This window comes from Scyliorhinus canicula, chromosome 19 (assembly GCF_902713615.1).
Source record: "Scyliorhinus canicula chromosome 19, sScyCan1.1, whole genome shotgun sequence".
Classification (NCBI taxonomy): Eukaryota; Metazoa; Chordata; class Chondrichthyes; order Carcharhiniformes; family Scyliorhinidae; genus Scyliorhinus; species Scyliorhinus canicula.
Window position 1 is genome coordinate 12131559 of NC_052164.1, and position 12829 is coordinate 12144387.

At 48.9% G+C, this 12829-nt stretch overlaps 1 protein-coding gene across 7 annotated transcripts in view; it reads left to right on the top strand.

The window, feature by feature from the left end:
• tbkbp1 (TBK1 binding protein 1) overlaps positions 1 to 12829 on the top strand; it is a 165641-nt gene that overhangs the window by 32857 nt on the left and 119955 nt on the right. For all 7 annotated transcript variants that reach the window (XR_005458179.1, XM_038779153.1, XM_038779147.1 and 4 more), the window contains exons 5-7: positions 7138 to 7288; positions 10325 to 10530; positions 11689 to 11744. Coding sequence is in view for 6 of the 7 variants with exons in the window: in XM_038779153.1 (XP_038635081.1) it covers positions 7138 to 7288; positions 10325 to 10530; positions 11689 to 11744 (413 nt within the window). In the remaining variant the exon portion in view is untranslated. The remainder of the gene's footprint in view (positions 1 to 7137; positions 7289 to 10324; positions 10531 to 11688; positions 11745 to 12829) is intronic.

The window sequence follows — 12829 nt, forward strand, 5'->3', positions numbered from 1 at the left end:
CACCGGGATGACATCAGCAGCTTCTGACGCTCCGGCGCATGCACGGACTTACGCTGGCCGGTGAAGTCCTTTCGGCCCCGGCTGGCGTGGCGCCAAAGGCCATTCACGCCAGCCGGTGGAGCGGGAACCACTCCAGCCCGGGCCTAGCCCCTCAATGTGAGGGCTTGGCCCCTAAAGGTGCGGAGACTTCTGCAGCTTCGGGGCGGCCTGACGCCAGAGTGGTTCATGCCACTCCAACACGCTGGGACCCTCCGCCCCGCCGGGTAGGGGAGAATCCCGGCCCTGGTCTCTGTAGTTTATTGAGCTTAACCAAGGACATTGGATATTTTAAATAATACATAATTTTACCTGTGCTGTGACTCTTGGGGATGGAATTGACTGTGCACTAGCCAGGGGTGTCATGACAACTGGCATAGATACATTTAGCTGGTTTGTAATGCAGATCAAGGCCAGCAGCACGGGTTCAATTCCCGTACCAGCTGTGGTTATTCCTGAAGGTCTCGGCTCCTCAACTTCTTTTTTAAAAATTTAGAGTACCCAATTATTTTTTCCAATTAAGGGACAATTTAGCGTAGCCAATCCACCTATCCTGCACATCTTTGGGTTGTGGGGGTGAAACCCACGCAGACACGGGGAGAATGTGCAAACTCCTCACGGACAGTGACCCAGGGCTGGGATTCGAACACGGGTCCTCAGCGCCGTAGGCAGCAATGCTAACCACTGTGCCACCGTGCTGCCCCTCGGCTCCTCAACCTTGCCCCTCATGTGAGGTGTGGTGATCCTCAGGGTAAATCATCACCAATCAGCTCTCCCCATCAAAGGGGAAAGAAGCCTCTAGTCATCTGGGCCTATGGTGATTTTACCTTACCAGATACATTAAAAGGGAAGTTCAAGAAGCGCTTAAATGAGAATGGAAAAGAGGATATGCTGATGGGGTGAGGTGAGGAAGTGGAGGGAGCATAAAGCCCCACATAGATCAGTTGGCCAGATGGCTTGTTTCTGCACTGCGGGCTCTCCTCACCCAAAATCTACAGAGGAAACAATCAAGAGATGGAGATCTATGTGTTCTGCTGCCCCAATCCTGAGGGGAGACCTTGCAGTGGAGTGAGTCGCATCCCTGCCTCTGAGCTAGAAGCTCTGGGTTCGAATCCCACTTGGCACTCTGGGACTTGATGACCAAGGAAGCCGTGTTCATAATGCGACTGAACAGGTTGCTTGCCGACCTGTAAATCCATCCAATACAGCCGTGGTGGGGTGTAAGAATGAGAGAGTTCCCCGGTCAGCCGTACTTGTTACAGAATGGAAAATAGGGGTGGGTTTAGCACAGTGGGCTAAATAGCTGGCTTGTAAAGCAGAACAAGGCCAACAGCACGGTTCAATTCCCGTACCAGCCTCCCCGAACAGGCGCCGGAATGTGGCGACTAGGGGCTTTTCACAGTAACTTCATTTGAAGCCTACTTGTGACAATAAGCGATTTTCATTTTTTCAAATAGGCACAAGCAATGGGCTTTGTCCGCCGTGTGCTGATTCTAGATGTGGAAAGTCTGAATTTAATCCTGAGGCAACGAGAGCCAAACGTAGTATCAGCTTACACAGCACTGACCAGGAATTCAATGTGGGAACCTGATAGCTTGCCAGGCGGCAGCTCATTAATAACTGGGTCATAACGAAGGAGCCCCTTTGATTCGTTATCACCACTGTAAAATAGCGAGCAATATTTTCCATCAGTCCCATCAAAGTCCATGGCTGTATTTTCTGGCCCTGCCCTGCTGTGCCTGGAGCCTGTGTTTCCGCAGCCGTTTCTGGGCTCCCAGGGGTGCAGACTGGTGGGTATCACAGGATCACAGGCAGCCATTCCCATGCCTCCAAATGAATTGGGCTGAAAATCACCGGACAGGTCCTCCGCTGTGAGCCCGGAATGGGCCCGAATTTATTGACAACTGTTCAAAGTGATGTGAAGTGTTTATTTTTGGATGTGTATAGTTCACAAAACAGCTCTGAGGAAAAATGTCTTTTAAAGAAACAGAGGTTTACTTTTTGATTGCTGATTGGATTTCAGTAGGGAGAAGTTAAAATGAGTACTGGGAAGAATTGTAAAGATTACTGCATCACTGAGCATATTCCCCAGACGATATTTGATGATCGCTGCTGGGGTTTAAAAGTAGAATTCCTACAATGCAGAAGGAGGCTATTCGGCCCATCAAGTCTGCATCGCCCCTCTGAAAGCGCGCCCGATCGAGGCCCTCACCCTGTCCCTGTAACCCCACCTAACCTGCACAATTTTGGACACAAAGGGGCAATTTAGCATGTCCAATCCACCTAACTTGCACATCTTTGGGTTGTGAGGGTGAGACCCACGCAAACACGGGGAGAATGTGCAAACTTCACGCAGACAGTGACCCAGGGCTGGGATCAAACCTGGGTCCTCAGCACCGTAGGCAGCAGTGCTAACCACTGCGCCACCGTGCCACCCAGGATGGTTGGCTCTTAATTTCCTTCTCTGAGAGGGCCCAGCAAAACATTCAATTGTAAAAATTAAACCACTAGCCTTCCGGTTCCTGTCTCTGGTTGGACATATTCCTGGAGATTTCATCTCATGACCTCCTGCCTCTAAGCACCCACCCCCACCCACTTGCCATTGCTCACCCATCATAGAATTGCTACAGCGCAGAAGGAGGCCATTCAGCCCATCAAGTCTGTACCAACTCTCCGAAAGAGCACCCTACCTAGGCCCACTCCCCCGCCCTATCCCTATAACCCCACCTAACATTTTGGACATTAAGGGGCAATTTAGCATGGCCAATGCACCTAACCTGCACGTCGTTGGACTGTGGGAAGAAACCGGAGCACCCGGAGGAAACCTATTCAGACACGGGGAGAACGTGCAAACACCACACAGACAGTGACCCAAGGTCAGAATCGAACCCAGATCCCTGGTGCTGTGAGGCAATAGTGCTAACCACTTTGCCCTCCATGTCCATTATTATGGTATGCCACCATCCTCCACCAATCGGTATGTGACTAAATTCTCTATTCCTCAATTGGCTCCTGCTCGACTGCCAGTCACAAAGTTTTTTTCTCCCCAGCTCTAATATCTCCATAATTAATGAACAGAAGGGTTCAAAGAAAATGTTTCTAAAAACCACATTTTTCAAATGTTCCTCTGATTTTTCCCTCGGGTTGCTCATGGAGGTGGCTGGAATCATGCCGCCACGGAAGGGTTACAGCACTGAAGGCGGCTATTTGGCCCCTTGTTTCCATGCTGGCTCTCTGCGAGAGCAATTCAGCTTCACCCTCCCCTCCCCTATTCCACCTTTTCCCAGTAGCCTTGCAATTTCTTTCCCCCCACCCCTTCAGCTAATTATCCAAGACCTCGTTTGAAAGCCAGGCTTGAATCTGCTTCTTCCGCAGTCACGGGCACGAGGACTTACATAACCTAACCACTCGCTGCCTAAAAAGTATTCTCCCCCTTTAATTTTCCCTTTAGCCCTCGGGGACTCCAGGCCAATCCTGCACCGTTGGCCACTCCAGCGATCGATAAGAAGGCTCTGCCAGCTCATCTTTTAAAAAAAATAAATGTGGCCTTTTCCAATCATTAGGAAAGGATGCTGCGGGTTAAATGGTGCTGCATTTCACGATGTACAGAACATACACGGTATGGGCAGCACGGTAGCAATGGGCAGCACGGTAGCATTGTGGATAGCACAATTGCTTCACAGCTCCAGGGTCCCAGGTTCGATTCCGGCTTGGGTCACTGTCTGTCTGCACATCCTCCCCGTGTGTGCGTGGGTTTCCTCCGGGTGCTCCGGTTTCCTCCCACAGTCCAAAGATGTGCAGGTTAGGTGGACTGGACATGATAAATTGCCCTGAGTGTCAAAAATTGCCCTTAGTGTTGGGTGGGGTTACTGGGTTATGGGGATAGGATGGAGGTGTTGACCTTGGGTGGGGTACTCTTTCCAGGAGCTGGTGCAGACTCGATGGGCCAAATGGCCTCCTTCTGCACTGTAAATTCTATGAAAAGAAAAACCTCTATCTATGCTGGAAAGTACATGGTGGGACAGTCAACATTTGATAAGATAGGCAAGGGAGGAATGCAGATGAATATTTCAGGTTCAAGAAATGGAACAGCTCAAGCTTTTCTATTTTTTTAAATTCAATTTAATTTCCGACCCTCGCAGTTTTTCATCTTGGCTGTAGTCTGTGATGCAAGCATACATGGGAATTTTTTTTTTTCTCTCTCTCGTAGTTCTATTTTTAGCAGCTGCTGCTGGAGGGGCTTTGGAAGGAATTGTTTCAAAGCATCAGGCATGTATCCTGTGAGCCAAATGCAGGCTGGGATTTCAAGCTTACCTGCTTTAAATATTAAACCTTGTGACTTCTGGCTGTTCTTTATCAGAGGAACTGATGTCAGGCAGCCCGGGGCGATAGAACAGGAATTTTGCAGAAAGGGTTTAGAAATGGTGAGTTCACCATTACTCCTCACATTAAAGTGATTTTTTTTAACGTCACGTTACAGCTCCCAATGAGGCCTTTTGGATAGTTCTCCTGCAGTAAGGATCTGTGCATGCATGACAGTGCTCTGGCTGTAGCTACTAGTAGTGATTTCCTTTGAGACTGCATAGCATATGGTGCAGGGAGAATGCTAAAAATGGAAAGCCGGACAGCACGGTGGCCTAGTGGTTAGCACAGCTGCCTCACGGCGCCGAGGCCCCAGGTTCGATCCCGGCTCTGGGTCACTGTCCGTGTGGAGTTTGCACATTCTCCCCGTGTCTGCGTGGATTTCACCCCCACAACCCAAAGATGTGCAGGGTAGGTAGATTGGCCACGCTAAATTGCCCCTTAATTGGAAAAAAATGAATTGGGTTCTCTAAATTTATTTATTTTTTTAAAATGGAAAGCCGGTGGAAAATAAATAGGCCGCAGTCTCCGAGGTACATCTGGCTCTCACGTCAGGTAAACGTCACCTGGTTTCAGCCGTGGCTCAGTGCCCCTGACTGTGTAGGTTGAAGACCCATTCCAGGGCTGGAACACAATAATCAAAGCTGACAATCTAGTGCAATACCAAGGGAGCACTGCACTGTCTGAGGTGCTGTCTTTTGGATGCGACATTAAAACCAAGGCGTGGATGCAGAGGATTAAAGATTCCACTACTTCAAACAAAAGCAGGGAAGTTCTCTCTGCTGCCCTAGCCAAGATTTATCCCTCAATCGACATCACAAAGAAGACAACCTGGTCATTATTACGTTGCTGTTTGGAAGAGTTTGCTGTGTGCAAATTGGCTGCTGTGTTTCCAACATTACAACAGTGGCTACACTTCAAAATGGACTTCATTGGCTGTCAAAAATCCAGTGGTCTTGAAAGGTGCTATATAAATGAAAATCTTTTTTTAAGATACAGTTCTGACTTAGTAAAAGGGACATGGTTTCTTTGCAATAGTCTGTCACCCATGAAAGGTATGTTGCGTCTATTAGAGCAGAACCTGAGTTCCCATGACTGCAGAGTGAGTAAACAGAATGGCGTTACATTCACATAGCGCCTTTTACTGCACCCGGGAGTGTTTTACAACCAACCAATTGCTTTGAAAGTATAGTCGCTGTTGTACTGTGACAAATGCAGCAGTGAATTACTGCACAGTAAGATCTCACAAACAGCAATGTGACAATAATCGGATCATCTATTTTTACGGATGTTGGCTGAAGAATAAATATTGAAAATGAAAAATGAATGAAAATCGCTTATTGTCACGAGTAGGCTTCAGTGAAGTTACTGTGAAAAGCCCCTGGCCAGGAAACCAGGGAGAATTCCCCTGCACTTCTCTGAATAGTGATCTGGGATTGTTTACATCCACCTGAGAGGGAAGATGAGGCCTTGGTGTAACATCTCGTCCCAAACCAGCAACCTCTGTGACCAAGAAGGGTCTGGGCAGAGGGTGCATGGGTTCCCCTAAAGTCACACATCATTTGATGTGGATATTTAACAGCGATCCCCCATTGCGGCCAGTTCAAAGTCCTGGAGCTCACTACCTTCACCACCTTCACCATATAGACTGCAGTGGTTCTAGAACATAGAACATAGAACAGTACAGCACAGAACAGGCCCTTCGGCCCTCAATGTTGTGCCGAGCCATGATCACCCTACTCAAACCCACGTATCCACCCTATACCCGTAACCCAACAACCCCCCCCTTAACCTTACTTTTATTAGAACACTACGGGCAATTTAGCATGGCCAATCCACCTAACCCGCACATCTTTGGACTGTGGGAGGAAACCGGAGCACCCGGAGGAAACCCATGCACACAGGGGGAGGACGTGCAGAAGAAGACCCATCACCTGGAACTTCAAGGTTAACCAGGGATGTGTGGTGAAATTTTGCCTCGTCAACGGCGTGCATATCAGGGATGAATATTAAAAGGCAGGAAGGACAGTTGCTGAGGCAAGGTTCTTGGAGGTCTGCCAGCACCAATCAGACTAACTCTGCGAAATGTTAATGCCTTCAGTAGAGGAGGAAGAGGGTGATTTTGAAATTCAGCTTCTCAATGTAAACAAAATAATGCTTAATCCAGTCAGCCGGAAAGCATTACCACAGCTGCAGGTGCATGAGCCAGAAAAATTACCTCACACTTTGGTGTCCTGTAACTTGTTTTTCTTGGAATAGGGCGGGTATATTCTGGCCGTTGGGATTGCCCGTTTCCGCTGGCAGCGGACCTCCGCCCTCAGGTTTCCCGGCAGTGTGGGGGGGGGCTTCAATGGGAAATCCCATTGACAAGCGGGTGGGGGTAGAAAGTCCTGCTGCCAGCGAGCGGCACGCTGCCGGGAAACAGGCGGCTTGGGGACCGGAGGTTGCAGCCCTAGGTTGAGAGCCTGAGGCGCGTCACTCCAGAGCAGTCATGGCTGACCAGGTGTCTAACTGCCTACCACAGGCACATTGGGAGGATTTGCAGGTTGACAATCCACCCATCTGGCTGCATTATCAACACACCTCTCATGTCCATCAGGTCTTGGGGTGGGACCCAGGATTTCTGACTTAGAGCCAGGGGCACTACCCACCCCACCACTCAGCAAAGAAGCCCGTGTGTTCTATGGAGACCAATTGTTTTCCTGTCGCTCATCTGTAATTTTATTTTTCTCCCCACAGACAGTCCTGGCTGAGGATCATGTCTCCACAATTCAGAGTTTGGAACAGGTGCTGAGGCTGAGGGACAGCTCGGTTCAGATGCTCAACGACCAGCTCCAGGCGAAGGATGAGCAAATTGTACAGCTGAGCCCGACCCACGGATGTCGTTATGGTATTGTGCCATTGTCCATCCGTTCTCAGGCCGGCCTTATACATAAATCACCCAATGGGTTCTCGGGCATGTGGGAGGAGCAATCATCATTGAAAAAAAACCCTTTTAAAAGGTAGCAAAGCACTAACTAGCAGAGCAATGGTGCTTCATGTCTTGGAAGATAAATAGATGGGATCCCTTCTCTTGTAAAGAGAAGATCTAAGGGGTGACTTAATAGAAGTCTTTAAAATTCTGAACGATTTTGGAAGAGTAGATTTTGGGCAGCACGGTAGCACAAGTGGATAGCACTGTGGCTTTACAGCGCCAGGGTCCTAGGTTCGATTCCCCGCTGGGTCACTGTCTGTGCGGAGTCTGCACGTTCTCGCCATGTATGCATGGCTTTCCTCCGGGTGCTCTGGTTTTCTCCCACAATCCAAAGCTGTGTAGGTCAGGTGGATTGGCCATGCTCAATTGCCCAAAATGGAGGGGTTATTGGGTTACGGGGATGGGGTGGAAGTAGGGGCTTAGGTGGGTCAGTGTAGACTTGATGGGCCGAATGGCCTCCTTCTGCACTGTATGTTCTATGTTCTAGACTCGAAGGAGGTGTTTGCAATTGTGGGGAAGAGCAAAACTTGAGGCCATCAATATAAGATGTTTACGGACTGTTAGTTATATTTCTGACACAGGCGAAGGATGTTGTTTAATTAAGTATATAAATAGGTGACAGCTGGGACACTGGTGTGGGAGCTTTAAGATGGAACAAAGTCAATAATCTCGCTGGATAAAGAAAAGCTCTGTGCCTTGGTTTCGACTTCAACAACTAGTTTAGCATCCTGTTCGCAGAAGGAAGTCACCAAGAGATCCAATTGGCAATTGGCGATTAAAGCTCATTAGCCAGAGAATGGTGATGGTGTGGAGCTCGCAATGTCAGGGAGTAGTTCAAAAGAAAAAAAAGGCTTGCATTTATAAAGTGCTTTTCATGACCCTTGGAGATCGCAAAGCACTTCACAGTCAATGAAATACTTACAAAGTGTGGTCACTGTCCTAATGTAGAAACTGTGGCCGCCAAATTGTGCACAGTAAGATCCCACAGCTATGTGATAATGTCCAGATAATCTGTTTCTGTGATGTTGATTGAAAGTTAAGTATTGGTCAGGGGACACCGGGAATAATTCCCCCGCTCTCTTCAAAAGAGGGCCCTGGGTTTTCTTTATATTCACCCAGGCATCGGTTAATGTTTCAGCTGAAAGATGGCATCTTTGACAGTGCAACACACCCACAGTGCTACACTGGACTGTTCACGTGTGGCACGGTAGCACAGTGGTCAGCACTGTTGCTTCACAGTGCCAGGGCCTCAGGTTTGATTCCAGGCTTGGGTCACCGTGTGTGCGGAGGCTGCACGTTCTCCCCGTGTCTGCGTGGGTTTCCTCCGGGTGCTCCGGTTTCCTCCCACAAGTCCCGAAAGACGTGCTGTTAGGTAATTTGGACATTCGGATTCTCGCTATAGAACATAGAATTTACAGTGCAGAAGGAGGCCATTCGGCCCATCGAGTCTGCACCGGCTCTTGGAAAGAGCACCCTACCTCCTACCCAAGGTCAACACTTCCACCCTATCCCCATAACTCAGTAACCCCACCCAACACTAAGGGCAATTTTGGACACTAAGGACAATTTATCATGGCCAATCCACCTAACCTGCACATCTTTGGACTGTGAGAGGAAACCGGAGCACCCGGAGGAAACCCACGCACACACGGGGAGAATGTGCAGACTCCGCACAGACAGTGACCCAAGCCGGAATCGAACCTGGGACCCTGGAGCTGTGAAGAGATTGCGCTATCCACAATGCTACCGTGCTGCCCCCGAACAAGTGCCGGTGTGTGGAAACTAGGGGATTTTCACAGAAACTTCATTGCAGTGTTAATGTTAAGCCTATTTGTGATACTAAGAAAGATTATTAAAAAATGCATGGGAACACCACCACCAAGTTTCTCCTCCAAGCCTCACACCAATCTGACTTGGGACTATATCACCGCTCCTTAACTCTGGCTGGCTCCAAAATCTGAGATGCCAGCGCTAACGACACTATAGGTGTACACTATGGATGTACACAATGGGCGTACACTATGGGTGTACCTACACCAGATGGTCTGTAACGGTTTGAGAAGGCAGCTCACCACCACCTTCTCAAGGGCAATGAGGGTTGGACAATAAATGCTGGCCTGTCCAGTGACAGCCACATCCCTTGAATGGATTTAAAAAAGGAAAATTGGCGGGGGGTGGGGTGGACGACTTGTGGGGCGAAACCGGAGCACCCGGAGGAAACCCGCGCAGACATGGGGAGAACGTGCAGACTCCGCACAGACAGTGACCCAAGCCGGGAATCGAACCTGGGATCCTGGTGCTGCGAAGCAACAGTGGTAACCGCTGTGCTACCGTGACGCCCAAGTCAACTGTTCAAAGTCAACCACATCGCTGTGGATCTGAAGTCACGTGGAGTCCAGACGGGTAAAGATAGGAGATTGGTGGCACAGTACTTAGCACTGCTGCCTCACAGCGCCAGGTTCTCGGTTGAATTCCAGCCTCGGGTTACTGTCTGTGCGGAGGTTGCACTTTCTCCCCATCTCTGTGTGGGTTTCCTCCGGGTGCTCCAGTTCCCTCCCACACTCCAAAGGTGTGCAGGTTATGTGGATTAGCCATGCTAAATTGCCCCTTAGTGTTCAAAGAAAGGTAAGGTGGGGTTACTGGGATAGGGTCAGGGCGTGGGCCTAGGTAGGGTGCTCTCTCCAAGGGCTCGATGGGCCACTTGACCTCCTTCTGTACTGTCGAGATTCGATGATTCTGAAGGACATGTGGTCAAGTCAGGAGGATTCTATTGACATTCACGTCTACAATTGACAAAGAATAGGGCTGTCAGTGGAATTCACAAGACCGTTGCTGTGTTTAGTTTCTTTATCATTTGCTTCGAAGGGTTGATGTGTTTGGAGGTTTAGCATTTATCCATTGTGTGTTTGATGAGCAGTGAAGTTGACCTTGTTGCATTGTGCTGCGTTGCAGGGCTGGAGAGCCCCAGGCGACAACAGAATTGCAGGACCGTGGTCCCCCAACTGGATGAGCTGGAAGTTCAGAGTTTACAGGAGGAGGTGGATGAGCTCCAGAGGAAGCTGCACAGTTGCCAGTGGCGGGAGCGGCAATACAAAGAAGAGTGCGACAGCTTACAGTCCCAGCTCAGCCAGCAGAGTCTCCAGGAAAGCTGCACACAGGTCAGTGCAGAAGAGACCAGGAGGGGTGGAGGGAAAATGCCAGTGCTCTGAGTTAGCATTGTCATTTAACCGAACAGTGTAGGTGGCTTTAGCGCCTCCTCAGCAGACAGACAATATGACAATATCATCAATTCCCATTGTAAATGTAGACATTAACGCTTTTTAATAAGATTTTTAATACAGTACATTGGTACAGACATAGCATACAGTGGCATAAACCAGTGTTCTTCAAAGTCGGGGGCGCGACCCGCAGGTGGGTCGCAGGTGGGTGTCGGGAGGGTCGCGGAGCCGTTGTCCACGGCACTCCCGATGGCGCAAATCCCCACCCAGCAGCCGACTTTTCATAACGCCGGCTGCAAGCGGCCGCGAACATGTTAAAAAAAAAGAAATTTGGCTGCATTGCGCGTGCGCGCCGATAATGGGGCACACCTGCGCAGTGCGGCCACTATTTTCTTAAACGGTTGCAGCTTTTTGTTTTACAAGTTCTGTCGTGGTTTTTATTCATTTATTCATGTATTTTATTCATTTAATTTTTATTTTTTTCATTTATTTTATTCATTTTGTTTTTTTTTACAAGTTCGGGGGGGGTTTATTCATTTTTTTCATTTATTTTACTCATTTTATTATTTTTACAAGTTCGGGGGGGGGGTTTATTTGATAAAATTTCACAGGAAAAAAAATCAGAACTTTGGACAGATGGAGATGCCATAATTTCCGACACCGGAAGGCTTCACCTTCATCCAACAGATTCCATTGGAGGAGCGTGTATGATGGCTAAAGGGACCTAAAACCATTTCCTCCATTTTTGTCAGCAGCAAACAAGGTAAGAGAAAATGGTGGGTCGCTCAGGTCGGCCGGCGTGGGTCGCTCAGGTCGGCCGGCGTGGGTCGCGCAGGTCGGGATGTTGGTAAAAATGGGTCCCCGGAAAAAAAGTTTGAAGAACACTGGCATAAACTAAAGGTAGCAGTTTAAACAGAAGCAGCACTGAACCGTGTCGAGTATCTTCTGTTGTGATAGTCAGACACAGAAACTGAAGGGGAGGAACAGGTCAGAGGAAGAACGATAAATAAACCTGATTTGTCTGATCAATCTCATCGTTTGGCTGTTTCAGTTTTCATTGTCCACTCTCCTTCCCTCTCCCCACCCCCCCCTCCCCAGGAGCTGACTCGTGACCCCCATGACATGGAGTGGATGAAGCAGACAGAAGAAGAGCAGTAAGTGTTTAATCCAGGTGCCTCCATCGGTACCCCCTCCTCTCTGACCTGCTTTCCTTCATTCCTTTAATGTTCCCTCTGCACTGTCAATTTTAAAAAAAACAATATTCGTCCATTTGCAAAGCCGACATTTGTTAACTGTGAGATGACACTTGCACCCAATGCTGTGACAGCGACGTTGGATTGCCGTCTGGTGCCTCATGTCTGGTGCCCTAGACAGTAAGCTATAGAGGGGCTATAGAGGATCAGTCTGAACCTGATCAATGAGAATTGACCCAACAACCACATTTAAAAAGTTAAAGTCCAGGGAAAGCCATTGGTGAAGGATAGGTCTGGAGCCAAACTTATGGGTGGCATGTAGCGCAGTGGTCAGCACTGTTGCTTCACAGCGTCAGAGTCCCAGGTTTGATTCCCAGTTTGGGTCACTGGCTGTGCGGGTGCTCCGGTTTCCTCCCACAAGTCCTGAAAGACGTGCTGTTAGGTAATTTGAACATTCTGAATTCTCCCTCAGTGTACCCGAACAGGCGGGGGCTTTTCACAGTAACTTCATTGCAGTGTTAATGTAAGCCTACTTGTGACAATAAAAATTTTTTTTACACAGGGCTCAATTTTACAGGTGGGACCCCCCGCCGCTCCCCTAACAAAGACTCTCCCCCCAGTTTCCTCCCACAGTCCAATGATGGGCAGGTTAGGTAGATTAGCCATGATAAATTGCCCTTTGTGTCCAAAAAGGCTGGGTGGGGTTACTGGTTTACTGGGATAGAGTGATGGTGTGGGCTTGGGTTGGGTGCCCTTTCCAAGGGCCGGTGCAGATCCGATGGGCCAAATGGCCTCCTTCTGCACTGTAAATTCTATGATGAACATTGGTGTGGAACCAGAGTCAGATAGCAGCCAGGGGCTGGGAAGGATGGCCAGGGGCTGGGAAAGGGCGGCAGGTTTTCTACCCTATGTTTTTATGACAGTCCAACAAACTGTGTGGTCACATTTTACAGTCGGCAGGCTGATCATTTTCACAGGCTTTAAGCTGTGGTAGCGCAATTTGAAGTCAGGATTCAGTGGATTCTGCAATATATCCTCTGCCCTAT